This window comes from Bombina bombina, chromosome 11 (genome assembly GCF_027579735.1).
Source record: "Bombina bombina isolate aBomBom1 chromosome 11, aBomBom1.pri, whole genome shotgun sequence".
Lineage (NCBI taxonomy): Eukaryota > Metazoa > Chordata > Amphibia > Anura > Bombinatoridae > Bombina > Bombina bombina.
In genome coordinates, this window is record NC_069509.1 from 191,753,905 (window position 1) to 191,770,456 (window position 16,552).

Here is a 16,552-nt window from a genome sequence, read left to right on the forward strand (position 1 = left end):
TACACCTAATCTAATAGCCGTATCAAAATAAAAAAAGCCCCCCAAAATAAAAAAAAAACCCTAGCCTAAACTAAACATCCAATAGCCCTTAAAAGGCATTGCCCCAAAGTAATCAGCTCTTTTACCTGGAAAAAAAATACAAACAACCCCCCCAACAGTAAAATCCACCACCCACACAACCAACCCCCCAAATAAAATACTAACTAAAAAAACCTAAGCTCCCCATTGCCCTGAAAAGGGCATTTGGATGGGCATTGCCCTTAAAAGGGCAGTTAGCTCTTTTGCAAGCCCAAAGTCCCTAACCTAAAAATAAAACCCACCCAATACACCCTTAAAAAAACCTAACACTAACCCCCTGAAGATCGACTTACCGGGAGAAGTCTTCATCCAAGCTGCGCCAAAGTCTTTATCCAAGCCGGGTGAAGTGGTCCTCCAGACGGGCAGAAGTCTTCATCCAAACAGTATCTTCTATTTTCATCCATCCGACGCGGAGAGGTTCCATCTTCAAGACGTCCGGCACGGAGCATCCTCTTCAATCGACGTCTTCTTACTAAATGACAGTTCCTTTAAGTGACGTCATCCAAGATGGCGTCCCTTAGATTCCGATAGGCTGATTTCAGAAAATCGGAATTAAGGTAGAAAAAATCCTATTGGCTGATGCAATCAGCCAATAGGATTGAGCTCGCATTCTATTGGCTGTTCCAATAAGCCAATAGAATGCAATCTCAATCCTATTGGCTGATTGGATCAGCTAATAGGATTGAACTTCAATCGTATTGACTGATTGCATCAGCCAATAAGATTTTTTCTACCTTAATTCCGATTGGCTGATAGAATTCTATCAGCCAATCAGAATCTATGAGACGCCATCTTGGATGACGTCACTTAAAGGAACCGTCATTTAGTAAGAAGACGTCGATTGAAGAGGATGCTCCACGCCGGATGTCTTGAAGATAGACCCGCTCCGCGCCGGATGGATGAAGATAGAAGATGCCACCTGGATGAAGACTTCTGCCCATCTGGAGGATCACTTCGCCCGGCTTGAATGAAGACTTCTCCCGACTTCGTTGAGGACTTCGGCCCGGCTTGGATGAAGACTTCTCCCAGTAAGTCGATCTTCAGGGGGTTAGTGTTAGGTTTTTTTAAGGGTGTATTGGGTGGGTATTATTTTTAGGTTATGGACTTTAGGCTTGCAAAAGAGCTAACTGCCTTTTCAGGGCAATGGGGAGCTTAGGTTTTTTTAGTTAGTATTTTATTTGGGGGGTTGGTTGTGTGGGTGGTGGGTTTTACTGTTGGGGCTGGTTTGTATTTTTTTTTTCAGGTAAAAGAGCTGATTACTTTGGGGCAATGCCCCGCAAAAGGCCCTTTTAAGGGCTATTGGTAGTTTAGTTTAGGCTAGGGTTTTTTTTATCTTGGGGGGGGCTTTTTTATTTTGATACGGCTATTAGATTAGGTGTAATTAGTTTAAATATCTTGTAATTTGTTTATTATTTTCTGTAATTTAGTGGTTTTTTTTTATTTTGATAGGGCTCTTAGATTAGGTGTAATTAGTTTAACGATCTGTAATTTGTTTATTATTTTCTGTAATTTAGTGGGGGTTTTTGTACTTTAGCTAATTTAATTTAATTGTTGTTAATTTAGTTAATTTATTTAATTATAGTGTAGTGTTAGGTGTTAGTATAACTTAGGTTAGGTTTTATTTTACAGGTACTTTTGTATTTATTTTAGCTAGGTAGTTATTAAATAGTTAATAACTATTTAATAAATATTGTACCTAATTAAGATAAATACAAACTTGCCTGTAAAATAAAAATAAAGCCTAAGATAGCTACAATGTAACTATTAGTTATATTGTAGCTATCTTAGGGTTTATTTTACAGGTAAGTATTTAGTTTTAAATAGGAATAATTTAGTTAATGATAGTAATTTTATTTAGACTTATTTAAATTATATTTAAGTTAGGGGTGTTAGGGTTAGGGTTAGATTTAGGGATTAATAACTTTAATATAGTGGCGGCGACGTTGGGGGCGGCAGATTTGGGGTTAATAAGTGTAGGTAGGTGGCGGCGACATTAGGGGCGGCAGGTAAGGGGTTAATAAAAATAATGTAGGTGTCGGTAATGTCGGGGGCGGCAGATTAGGGGTTAATAAGTGTAAAATTAGGGGTGTTTAGACTCGGGGTTTATGTTAGGGTGTTAGGTGTAGACATAACTTTTGTTTCCCCATAGGAATCAATGGGGCTGCGTTACTGAGTTTTACGCTGCTTTTTTTGCAGGTGTTAGACTTTTTTTCATCTGGCTCTCCCCGTTGACTCCTATGGGGAAATCGTGCACGAGCACGTACGACCAGCTCACCGCTGACTTATGCAGCGTTGGTATTGGAGTGTGGTAATGAGCTCACTTCTTGACTTTTAACAACGGGTTTCTGAAAACTCGTAATACCAGCACTGTAGGTAAGTGAGCGGTGAGACAAAACTGCTCGTATGCACCGCACAGCCTCTAATGCAAAACTCGTAATCTAGGTGGAAATCTTTTAGCCTGGGAGGCTGCTGAGTTAGCATGTTTAACGTTTATGATAAGCCGTGTGAACAGCCGAAATGTGTCATCTAAAACTGTTAAGGAGGGGTTTTCAACAAAGCCACAAATCCATCTAAAAACTAGTAAATTATTATTTGATAGATTACGATATTTAATTTTTTGGAATATCTTTCCCAGATTGTCCCCGTTTGAGGTTAGACAAGTGAACATAATCAGTGAAGAAGATGAGATAAGCAGGAGGTGGCCCCTGACAAAGAGGGTAATTGCCTCTGATAGGATTTGGGGGAGATATGCAGCCACTTTCCTGAAGACTAGAGCCCACCACTAGGGGAGAAGGGTATATACACAAATGTGGGGTTTTGATACTTACCTACCCCTCTTATAATCCAAAGAACATGCAGTGTTTTTCTATTTAGGCTATGCCACACATTTATTTGAAAACGTTTTAGAAAATTTGTTATTTGTGGATTTTCTAATGGATTCTAATTTGAAAAGCTGCAAGAAACCATGTGGGGCACTTTACACAGTCATTTAGAGTCATTTAGTTGGATTGGAATAGGAGACAAGGCTGATATACATTTCTTAATAGTCAGTTAAACCTAGCTCTAACCCTAACATAAAACCTAAGATAATGTTCAGCCTTCACCGAGTCCTAACACAAACTGTAACCCTAGTTCTAAGACAAGTTCTGTATCCTTAACAGACACCCTCGTCCTAAATCCAACTGTAATCTTATTCCAAAACCAATCTGTACCCTAAACAGAAACCCTATTCCTAACCCAAACTGTAGACTTACCCTAAACCCTAGCCCTAAGACAAATCATAGCCCAACACCATAGTCTAAGCTCTAAGCCAAACCATAACTCTAAGCAAAACCATAGCCCTTGTCCTATGCCAAACCACAGGCATAGTCTTAAGGAAAGCCTTAGTCCTAGCTCTAAGCAAAGTCAAAGCCCTAACCCCAGGCCAAACCACACATGATTTAGGGGTGAGCCCCAAAACGTCATGTTTTTTTATTCCCTTGTCCTAAATAAATAAATACTTTTATACTGGTACTGCTGCGTTTTTGCACTTTTTTGGATCTTTTTGGCATTTGTCTCTATCCCTGCAGCAGGCACAGTGTTATGTGATAGAAGTGCTGGACTCTTGTCCTTTTCTACATAGCACTAAAGATAAAACCATAGCCCTATCCCTAATACAAACCATATTCTTAGGCCTAATGCTAACCATAAACCAGGCCCTAAGCCAAACCATAGCCTTAGCCCTAATGCAAACCATAGCACTAGGCCAAACCATAGCTCTGGCCCTAAGCCAAAATGTTAACCTTGCCCTAAGCCAAACCATAGCCCTAACCCTAATGCAAACCATATACCTAGCCCTAAGCTAAACCATAGTCATAGCCCTAATAACAACATAACCTTAGCCCTAACCAAAAAGATAGCCCTAGATCTAATTCAAACCATAGCCCTAGTAGTCATCTAAATATAGCCCTATTGTAAACTATAACCCTAGCCCTAATCTAAACCGTAGCCTTAGCCCTAATCTAAACCATAACCTTAGCTTTAATGTAAACCATAGACTGAGCCCTAATCTAAACCATAACCCTAATATAAACCATAGCTCTAGTAGTAATCAAAATATAGCCTTAGCGCTAATCCAAAATATAGCCTTAGCCCTATTGTAATTTATAAACCTAGCCCTAATCTAAACTATAGCCTTAGCCCAAATCTAAACCTTAACCCTACCCCTAATTTAAACCATAAACCTAGCCCTTATGTAAACCATAGCCCTAGCCCCAATATAAACCATAACCATAGCCCTAATTTAAACCATAACCCTACCCCTAATTTAAACCATAAACCTAGCCTTTATGTAAACCATAGCCCTAGCCCCAATATAAACCATAACCATAGCCCTAATTTAAACCATAAACCTAGCCCTAATTTAAACCATAACCATAGCCCTAATGTAAACCATAAACCTAGCCCTAATGTAAACCATTACCATAGCCCTAATGTAAACCATAGCCTTAGCCCAAATCTAAACCTTAACCATAGCCCTAATTTAAACCATAACCCTAGTCATAATTTAAACCATAACCCTAGCCCTAATGTAAACTATAACCATAGCCCAAATTTAAATCATAGCCTAAACATAATTAAACCATAGCCTAGCCCTAATGTAAACCATAGCTATAGCATATCCCTAATTTAAACCATAACCTAGCCCTAATGTAAACCATAGCCCAAGCCCTAATATACACCATAACCCTAGCCTTATTGTAAACCATAACCCTAGCCCTAATGTAAACCATAGCACTAACCTTAATCATAAAACTAGCCCTAATGTAAGCCATAAATCTAGCCCTAATGCAAACCATAACCCTAACCCTAATATAAACCACAACACTAGCCCTAATGTAAACTATAACCCTAGCCCTATTGTAAACCATAACCCTAGCCTTAATGTAAACCATAGCCCTAGCCCTAATGTAAACCATAGCACTAGCCCTAATTTAAGCCATAGCCCTAATTTAAACCATAACCATATACCTAATGTAAGCCATAACCCTAGCCCTAATGTAAACCAAAGCCCTAGCCCTAATATACACCATAACCCTAGCCCTATTGTAAACCATAACCCTAGCCCTAATGTAAACCATAACCCTAGCCCTAATGTAAACCATAACCCTATTCCTAATGTAAACCATAGCCCTAATCCTAATATGAACCATAGCACTAGACCTAATGTAAACCATAACCCCAGCCCTAATGTAAACCATAAACCTAGCCCTAATGTAAACCATAGCATAGCACTAGGCCAAACCATAGCTCTGGCCCTAAGCCAAAATGTTAACCTTGCCCTAAGCCAAACCATAGCCCTAACCCTAATGCAAACCATATACCTAGCCCTAAGCTAAACCATAGTCATAGCCCTAATAACAACATAACCTTAGCCCTAACCAAAAAGATAGCCCTAGATCTAATTCAAACCATAGCCCTAGTAGTCATCTAAATATAGCCCTAATTTAAACAATAACCCTAGCCCTAATGTTAACCATAACCCTAGCCCTAATGTAAACCATAACCCTAGCCCTAATCTAAACCATAGCCCTAACCCTAGCCCTAATGTAAACCATAGCACTAGCCCTAATTTAAACCATAGCCCTAATTTAAACCATAACCCTAGACCTAATGTAAACCATAACCCTAGCCCTAATTAAATCCATAACCCTAGCCCTAATGTAAACCATAACCTAGCCCTAATGTAAACCATAACCCTAGCCCTAATGTAAACCAAAATCCTTGCCCTAATGTAAACCATAACCCTAGCCCTAATGTAAACCATAGCCCTAGCCTTAATGTATACCATAACCCTAGCCCTAATGTAAACCATAAACCTAGTCCTAATGTAAACCATAGCCCTAATCCTAATATGAACCATAGCCCTAGCCCTAATTTAAACCATAACCCTAGCCCTTTTGTAAACCATAGCCCTAGCCCCAATATAAACCATAACCATAGCCCTAATTTAAACCATAAACCTAGCCCTAATTTAAACCATAACCATAGCCCTAATGTAAACCATAAACCTAGCCCTAATGTAAACCATTACCATAGCCCTAATGTAAACCATAGCATTAGCCCAAATCTAATCCTTATCCATAGCCCTAATTTAAACCATAACCCTAGTCATAATTTAGACCATAACCCTAGCCCTAATGTAAACTATAACCATAGCCATAATTTAAACCATAACCTAGCCCTAATGTAAACCATAGCCCTAGCCCTAATATACACCATAACCCTAGCCCTATTGTAAACCATAACCCTAGCCTTATAGTAAACCATAGCACTAGCCCTAATGTAAACCATAGCACTAGCCCTAATTTAAACCATAACCCTAGCCCTAATTTAAACCATAGCCCAAGCCCTAATGTCAACCATAGACCTAGCCCTAATGTAAACCATAACCCTAGCCCTAATGTAAACCATAACCCTAGTCCTAATGTAAACCATAGCCATAGCCCTAATGTAAGCCATAAATCTAGCCCTAATGTAAACCATACCTCTAGCCCTAATATAAACCATAACCCTAGCCCTAATGTAAACCATAACCCTAGCCCTAATGTACACCATAACCCTAGCCCTAATGTACACCATAACACTAGCCCTAATGTAAACCATAACCCTAGCCCTAATGTTAACCATAACCCTAGCCTTTACATAAACCATAACACTAGCCCTAATGTAAACCCTGGCCCTAATGTAAACCATAACCCTAGCCCTAATGTAAACCATAACCCTAGCCCTAATTTAAACCATAGCCCTAGCCCTAATGTAAACCATAACCTTAGCCATAATGCAAACCATAACCCTAGCCCTAATGTAAACCATGACCCTAATCCTAATGTAAACCATAGCCCTAGCCCTAATGTAAACCATAACCCTAACCCTAATGTAAACCATAACCCTAGCCCTCATGTAAACCATAACACTAGCTCTAATATAAACCATAACCTTAGCTCTAATGTAAACCATAACCCTAGGCCTAATGCAAACCTTAACCCTAGCCCTAATACAAACCATAACCCTAGTCCTAATGCTAACCATAACCATAGCCCTAATGTAAACAATAACCCTAGGCCTAATGTAAATCATAACCCTAGCCCTAATGTAAACCATAACAATAGCTCTAACATAAACCATAACCTTAGCTCTAATGTAAACCATTACCATAGCCCTAATATAAACCATTACCATAGCCCTAATGTAAACCATGACCCTAATCATAATGTAAACCATGACCCTAATCATAATGTAAACCATAGCCGTAATGTAAACCATGACCAAAGCCATAGTCCTAAGTCATTCTGCAACACTAATGTACCTGCAGTCCTGTTCCTTACATGAATAATTTATCATTTGACTTGGGATATGAACTAGTTTTTCTTTTTAACCAGATTTCATTCTTTCCAATAGAAAGGCTGCTCACAGGGTCTGTTTCTCCAGCAATATGCTCATTATACTGATGTGTTCTGTGCTAATATGATGAGGAGGAATTTGGAAATTGAAAGTGATGGGTTTCCGCCTAAAGAGAAAGATCTTTTCATGGAAAATAGTGAGTATATTTTGGTTATTGATGGGCACTAATGAGTCACCTGCACATCTGAACAGCTGTACATTCCTTAATGCAAACACTATTGTTATCATTTATTTATAACAGCAACTCTTAAAGGGACATAATGCTCATATGCTAAATCACTTGAAACTGATGCAGTATAACTGTAAAAAGCTGACAGGAAAATATCACCTGAGCATCTCTATTTAAAAAAGAAAGATATTTTACCTCACAATCTCCTCAGCTCAGCAGAGTAAGTCCTGTGTAAAAAGCTATACTCAGCTGCTGCTCAGCTGCAGGTAAAAAAAATAAAAAAAAATGAAGAAATGAACAGCAGCCAATCAGCATCAGCAATGCTGGGGTCATGAACTCTTTTACTGTGATCTCATGAGATTTCACTTAACTCTCATGAGATTTCATTGTAAACTTCCTTAAGCTGAATAGGGAAATAAGATGAGTGTGCACAAAAGCTCACTCCCTTAGCTGTCCCGGGACAGACATTCTGATTTGCTGCTTAGAAGTCCTTTACAATGGGATGTGGCTACTGAGAAACTTTTGAGGTAAAATATATTTCTTTTTTACATAGAGATGTTCAGGTGATATTTTCTAGTCCGCTTTTTTCAGCTATGCTGCATCACTTTCAAGTGTTTCAACATTTGGGTATTATGGCCCTTTAAGTATTCCAAAACTAATTTTCATGAACAAGTTGTGTTAAAGATATTTAAATTAAAACTAAAAGGAACTGTATGTTTGTACTCAGCTTATCCCTAGGGACTAACACCTTACTAGTAGATTAGAACAATCCACATATAAAGTCTCTCTAAAAAGTGTATTGAGTTACATAAGTACATCCCATAATCCAGTTAAACCAAACATTCTCTCTCTCTAACAATCATGGCAACTAGATATAATTTGTAACTGAAACAAAAGAGAGCATTGTGCACTGATGATGTGTTAGCGACTTCTAATCACATTATTACAGATATGACATCAGTAGTGGTTCGTTCTTGTTAAAGACACTAAAAACTAATGAAAAAACGAAGAAACTATCATATCGTAAGAGTTTTGAATATGTTTTCGGAAAGCTTTTTACAGTCATCTATGGAAGGGCAAGATTCAATGGCAAAGCACAATACATAGCGGCGGATTTGTTAACCCCTTAATGACCGGACCATTTTTCAGTTTTCTTACCCTTAATGACAATGGCTATTTTTACATTTCTGCAGTGTTAGTGTTTAGCTGTAATTTTACTCTTACTCATTTACTGTACCCACACATATTATATACCGTTTTTCTCGCCATTAAATGGACTTTCTAAAGATACCATTTTTTTCATCATATCTTATAATTTAATTTTAAAAAAATATAAAATATGAGGAAAAAATGGAAAAAAACACACTTTTTCTAACTTTGACCTCCAAAATCTGTTACACATCTACGACCACCAAAAAACACCCATGCTAAATAATTTCTAAATTTTGTCCTGAGTTTAGAAATACCCAATGGTTACATGTTGTTTGCTTTTTTTGCAAGTTATAGGGCAATAAGTACAAGTAGCACTTTGCTATTTCCAAACCACTTTTTTTCAAAATTAGCGCTAGTTACATTGGAACACTGATATCTGTCCGGAATCTCTGAATTTCCCTTGACATGTATATTTTTTTTTTTAGAAGACAACCCAAAGTATTGATTTATGCCCATTTTGGTATATTTCATGCCACCATTTCACTGCCAAATGCGAGCAAATAAAAAAAATCGTTCACTTTTTCACAAATTTTGTCACAAACTTTAGGTTTCTCGCTGAAATTATTTACAAACAGTTTGTGCAATTATGGCACACATGGTTGTAAATGCTTCTCTGGGATCCCCTTTGTTCAGAAATAGTAGACATATATGGCTTTGGCATTGTTTTTTGGTAATTAGAAGGCCACTAAATGCCGCTGTGCACCACACATGCATTATGCCCAGCAGTGAAGGGGTTAATTAGGGATCTTGTAGGGACCTTGAAGGGTTAATTTTAGCTTTAGTGTAGTGTAGTAGACAACCCAACGTATTGATATAGGCCCATTTTGGTATATTTCATGCCACCATTTCACCGCCAAATGCGATCAAATAAAAAAAAAATGACATTTTTCACAATTTTAGGTTTCTCACTGAAATTATTTACAAACAGCTTGTGCAATTATGGCACAAATGGTTGTAAATGCTTCTCTGGGATCTCTTTTGTTCAGAAATAGCAGACATATATGGCTTTGGCGTTGCTTTTTGGCAATTAGGAGGCCGCTAAATGCTGCTGCGCACCACACTTGTATTATGCCCAGCAGTGAAGGGGTTAATTAGGTAGCTTGTAGAGAGCTTGCAGGGTTAATTTTAGCTTTAGTGTAGAGATTAGCCTCCCACCTGACACATCCCACCCCCTGATCCCTCCCAAACAGCTCTCTTCCCTCCCCCACCCCACAATTGTCCCCGCCATCTTAAGTACTGGCAGAAAGTCTGCCAGTACTAAAATAAAAGGTGGGTTTTTTTTGTTTTTTGTTTTTTTAAATTATTCAGCTGTGATGGACCCCTGCCTTAACCCCCAACATCCCTGATCCCCCCCCAAACAGCTCTCTAACCCTCCCCACCTACCTATTTGCCACCATCTTGGGTACTGGCAGCTGTCTGCCAGTACCCAGTTTTCCCCAAAAAATAAAGTGTGTTTTTTTTATTTTTGGCCTTTTTTTCCGTTTTTTTCTGTAGTGTAGCTGCCCCCCCCCCCCCAGTACCCCCACCCCCCTAACCCTACCAGATCCTATTATTTTTTTTAAAAAACAAAAGTTTGCTGCCCCCCCCCTCCCTCTTAATAGAAATCAGTGGAGGCAGTGTTTGCTGCGCGCGCGCGCACACACACGCGCGCACGCACACGCAGGCCCCCCCTCTGCATGCTCCCGGCATCCGGCGTGCACAATGCACTTGTAGGAACCGGATGCCGGGTAGCGATGGGCCGCCCACCCTCCTCCCTTCTAAGTTCCCACCCACCAACGAACGGCCCCATCGCTACCGGTGCAGAGAGGGCCACAGAGTGGCTCTCTCTGCATCGGATGCTTGTTAAAGGGTATTGCAGGATGCTTCAATATCGAGGCATCACTGCAATACCCTGAGAGCTGCTGGAAGCGATTGCGATCGCTTCCAGCACTCTCTTAAACAACTGGTACGTCAGCTGTCATTAAGGGGTTAAAGGGACAGTAAAGTCAAAATTAAACTCTTATGATTCAAATAGAGCAATCAATTTTAAGCAACTTTCTAATTTACTCCTACTACAAATTTTTCTTCATTCTCTTGGTATCTTTATTCGAAAAGAAAAAAATGTAAAGCTTAAGACCTCGCCCCTTTTTTTCAGAACCTGGGTTCCTCTTGCTTATTGGGTAGCTAAATGTAGCCACAAATTACAAGCGCTAGCCAGGGTGCTGAACCAAAAATGAGCCATCTCCTTAGCTTACATTCCTTCTTTTTCAAATAAAGATAGCAAAAGAACAAAGAAAAATCATAATGATGCGCTTATTACCAGACTGTAGCTGTGAGATGCTCCATCCATCATATTCCATGAGTGGGATATGATCATTGAGAAGGATATTGCACACAGCAGCATGAAATTGCTAAAGAATACAGGACACCTCTAGGCTTTCTCTTTATACAGAGAAGGTTCAAAAAGTATTCAGAAGTGAATCAGACATTTACATAACAATAAAGGGAGATTCTTTATAAACATATGTGAAATAATTTCATGACATATCTACTAGTCCCCTAATGTAATAGTAATAATTTCATGACATATCTACTAGTCCCCTAATGTAGTAGTAATCATTTCATGACATATCTACTAGTCCCCTAATGTAATAGTAATAATTTCATGACATATCTACTAGTCCCCTAATGTAGTAGTAATCATTTCATGACATATCTACTAGTCCCCTAATGTAGTAGTAATAATTTCATGACATATCTACTAGTCCCCTAATGTAATAGTAATAATTTCATGACCTATCTACTAGTCCCCTAATGTAATAGTAATAATTTCATGACCTATCTACTAGTCCCCTAATGTAATAGTAATAATTTCATGACATATCTACTAGTCCCCTAATGTAGTAGTAATAATTTCATGACATATCTACTAGTCCCCTAATGTAATAGTAATAATTTCATGACATATCTACTAGTCCCCTAATGTAATAGTAATAATTTCATGACATATCTACTAGTCCCCTAATGTAATAGTAATAATTTCATGACATATCTACTAGTCCCCTAATGTAGTAGTAATAATTTCATGACATATCTACTAGTCCCCTAATGTAGTAGTAATAATTTCATGACATATCTACTAGTCCCCTAATGTAGTAGTAATAATTTCATGACATATCTACTAGTCCCCTAATGTAGTAGTAATAATTTCATGACATATCTACTAGTCCCCTAATGTAGTAGTAATAATTTCATGACATATCTACTAGTCCCCTAATGTAGTAGTAATAATTTCATGATATATCTACTAGTCCCCTAATGTAGTAGTAATAATTTCATGACATATCTACTAGTCCCCTAATGTAGTAGTAATAATTTCATGATATATCTACTAGTCCCCTAATGTAGTAGTAATAATTTCATGTAATATGCACAAGACTATATATTGTATGTTACTTTAATAGAAATTCTTGCTTAGTTACCTGTTATTTACCCTGTTGGAAATAAACCCCCTGATAATTTATATTCTTGCTGTGTTTCAGGGCAGAGATTTCAAAACTAATAAATATTTTTGTATGTTGAAATACGATAATTTATCTAACACTAAACTGTTAATTTCACTGTTGATTTCAGTTATGCTGTGCGGTTTATCTGGGTATTCAGACTTTTTCAAGTCAGACTGGATGGACACCATTATCAGCTGGCAAGATCCCAGTGGCTGTTTCGGATCTACTGGTAAGTACTGGTGTACAGAGCATGTGTTCTCAGTGGGCATTCGTACGTGTGAAGCTACTTGCAGGGCCATATTCATGTGAAGCTCGAGAGGAAAGAGGTAAAGTAGAAGAGGTGGCAGGCAATCAGCTATTTAGTATTATCCATAGAACCATCATTGTATTTCTCTGCTGGTTGGTACTGCAGGTTGTAAGCAGCAAACAGCAATATACCCACATGTAGTGCCTGGTGTTTTATTAGGCACTGACATGTGGCAGAGACAGGAGTATATGATGGGGTGATAAAATTAATTGCAAAGTGTCCCCCCTCTGCTAATTTGAGTTTAGTCACATTTATTAGTTTGTGATGGGACCTGGGAGCTTGTACCCTGAGGTGAGGTCCAGAACAGTCCCACAGTGCCACCAGAGACCTCCAAGGACAAGTGTTCTTGCTTTTGGGAGTGATACTTAGCTAGTAGCCCTATTTGCAGTGATTAAGCTCTGCTTATACAAACACCAGACAAGGCTTAGTGCAGTAGAGTGTAACTCATTATAATGGTCAAGACAGAGGGGTCTTATCCAGTACAAGGTGTAAAATATAAATATGCAAAAGCCAATTACACACTGTCCTCTTCTCTGCCCCTTGTGTCCAGATCCCACCGGGAGTTAAAGTTTCCCAGGCATTATAATTAGCCCAACCCATTTTATGTCCAGTAACTTTAATGGTGAACCCCCTGCATCTAGTGGGAGCACCCCCAAGTGTCTGGTATCATTTCAAAGTCCAGGCACACATTGTGTGAAAGTTTAGTCTATTTCAGTTACATGGTGAGGGAACGAAAAGCCTTTTTGTGTTTACCGGGTGCTCACAGGGTAGTTTAGCCAGGATAAGGAGGGGTATCATGGTACGATAAAACACATTCAGGTTGCTAGAAAAGGGGTGCTTTTGTGTGGGGATAGGGAACAGAGTTTAATAGAGCAGAATGAGAATAAATAAAGGCTATGGGGTATATTTATCAACGTGCGAGCGGATAGGATACAAAATAACGTATCATGTCCTCTGCACATCGCTAAATGCCGACAGCATACGCAATCGGCCACTAGCAGGGGGTGTCAATCAACCCGATCGTATTTGATTGGGTTGATTTCTGTCCATTTCTGTCTGCAGCCTCAGAGCAGGCGGACAGGTTATGAGCAGCGGCCTTTAGATCACTGCTTCATAACTTCTGTTTCCAGCGAGCCTGAAGGTTTGCCGGAAACAAGGGGCCTCAAGCTCCATATGCAGCTTGATAAATATGCCCCTCTGAACTTTCTTTTTAACCCCTGAGTGGCTGTAGAAGTAGCAACAGGCTTTGTATCACATAGTTAAATTTTATTCCTACCTCGCCTTTATTGAATTAGCTATTTTTCCTTTTTTCTGTGTCTGTTACCTTTTTCTAACCCTCTGCTCCTCACCCTCTGTCTGTTCCTCTCTCATCCCTTCCCTTGACTAAATCCGCTCCCTGTTTTACTCTATACGCTCTGTGTGTAATCACCATGACTAGTCTGGGCCTTGCCCATGCGCCAATATTTGTGGCCTTGTGATGGTAACTGGCTTACGTTTATTTCCAGATAAAGTATCAAAAGCTAAAAAAGAAAGTCCTATTCTCTGGAGATATAAACGTCGCGAAAAGAAAATGCCCAGTAAGTAAAATGAGCACATATCAACTTGCCCTCATGCTACACAATGTGCTGCAGCCCTTTCTGAATGCCAAAGGGTTATTTTTTAGAAATAAACTGATTTGCTATTTATATTTTATGTATGTGAATTTGTAACATAAATATCTACCAAATGCTGAATATATTTAGAACACTTTTGCTCACAAATATACTTTATTTTGTTCTTTTTCTTAATTTTGTCACGCAAAGTCACAGAAGTGTCCCTCAGTAACACTAGTTGCTCTTGCTCAGGGAGATTCCTTGGTGAAATGAAACTTGATAGCATTTAATACAAAGCCCTTACGCATTTCGCTCATTACATCATCAAATATTATTGCTTTAGATTCCACAACATTCTAAGTGTATGGTAAAAAGAGCTTTTCTATAACACAGTAACAGGTTTGTGGTATATTTTTTTTACAGAAAAGTTTAACAATGCTCTTTCTTTTTGCAGCACACACTTTATTCTATATGAAATATAATTTTCTACAGCCAATCAAAGGCTGTCAAATATACTTGTGCATTTAGACTTTGTTGGTAATATTTTATATAGAAACTACTCCCACATTGTGAGACAGTGGAAATTTGTTTTACTTTCTCAAATTCACATAAAAAGCATCCCCTTTATTTACTGTTAACATTCACAACATGCACACAGAGAGAGATGCACTCTCAGGAACGAACAACCAGATCAATAACTTATTAGCCTGTTCTATGGCGATTTCCCACCTGGGTGCAGCTTCTTTTAGCCCAGTAATGCTTTTCACAGAGTAGAACTTTCCTGTAGTATATCAGTCTGATCCCGCCTATTACGGTCAGTCCAGCACCGAAATACCAGGCAATTCCTCTGTGAACAAAGAACACGGCAGCCCCAGATGATCGCATCATTAGTTGTCAAACAGTCGGCCCAAGTTAATTAATAAAGCTCATAAGGTGTCATGAGTGGAGACAGACACTGACCTGTTTTACTGGAGACATTTTGAGAAAAGTGAATTAACAGAAATGTATACAATAACAATAGGCATTTTCTTCTAAACAAGTTGGTCTCTGAGTCACAATATGTTAATTTTTGTGTCCTTTCTTTATTTTTCCACCTCTCCCAGAGAGGCTGGAGTGCTTCCTGTATAATCAAGATCAATGGCCCTGTAACATGCTGCCCAAGGATTGCTTAATAGTGGACCAGCTTATTGATATCCATCTGTAATTAGCTATAGCAAAGGAGACAAGATAACTGTATAGAGTCTTTTAAAGCGTTATATCTATGTTATAAAGTAAGGATTTCATATTTTATTTTTTCCCAGTTGAGCTTTATGTTTTCTTGCAGACAAATGTGTATAATTATTCCAGACCAGTGCACATTATACACGTACAGAATTTTGATAAATATTTTGTTTTCGTTTCTCTACCTACAGGCGGTTGTCTGAGTCACATGACAGCTGTGGCAGCTGGCGCCCTTGGTGGGTTTCTCTATTCATTTCAAATATAAATTTCCCCTAATAAATGATGATGTAAAATAAAATACTCTTAATTGCATCTGTGAGTTCTTGATCTTTAATAAACAACTTTCTAAAAGTGCAGTGTGTGAGTCTTCTTTTCTTATAGATAAGAACTAAAAATGGGAATTTATTTGTGAGAAACATTAAAAAAACAAAAGATTTCTAAAAAGCCATGGAGAAGCTGTTAGAAAATAATTGGGTTTCCTGTCCCTTTAACACCTTTCATGATTCGGATAAAACACAATTCTAAACAACTTTCCATTTTAGTTAAATTAGCGGATTTGCTTCATTCCTTTAGCATTCTTTGTTGAAGGAGCAGCATTGTGCTACAGGAATCTAGCTGAGCATATAGGGTGAATCAATGACAAGAGGCATAAATGTGCTGCCACCAATCAGCAGTTAACTCCTAGAAGTGCATTGTGACTCCTGAGCTTACCTAGGTATTCTTTTCAACAAAGAGTAACAAGAAAACAAACAACTACATCTAGACTAGTCATAAAAATATGTTGATACAATATTTTACTATTAGATGTAATTTTGCTGTACTTAGAGGCAGAATTACCATTCAGACACTCAAGGCTGATAATTAAAACCTCACTGCTGAGATACAAGGGAGCCTAACTATCAATCTCCGAATGGAGCTTGATGCCCAATGTTTCTGGCAAGCCTGCAGGCTCGCCGGAAACAGCAGTTATGAAGCAGCGGTCTAAAGACCACTGCTCCATAACCCTGTCCACCTGCTATGAGCAGGCGGACAGACATCGCCAGAA

General features: G+C 38.6%; 1 protein-coding gene across 1 annotated transcript in view; it reads left to right on the forward strand.

The window, feature by feature from the left end:
- The window catches only part of C11H16orf89 (chromosome 11 C16orf89 homolog), a 48,283-nt gene extending 32,420 nt beyond the window's left edge, over positions 1-15,863 (forward strand). Inside the window, exons 4-7 of the mRNA XM_053694274.1 lie at positions 7,519-7,657; positions 12,515-12,616; positions 14,200-14,271; positions 15,699-15,863. Of these exons, the coding sequence (XP_053550249.1) occupies positions 7,519-7,657; positions 12,515-12,616; positions 14,200-14,271; positions 15,699-15,772 (387 nt within the window). The 3' untranslated portion in view covers positions 15,773-15,863. The remainder of the gene's footprint in view (positions 1-7,518; positions 7,658-12,514; positions 12,617-14,199; positions 14,272-15,698) is intronic.
- The last annotated feature ends 689 nt before the right edge of the window (positions 15,864-16,552 follow it).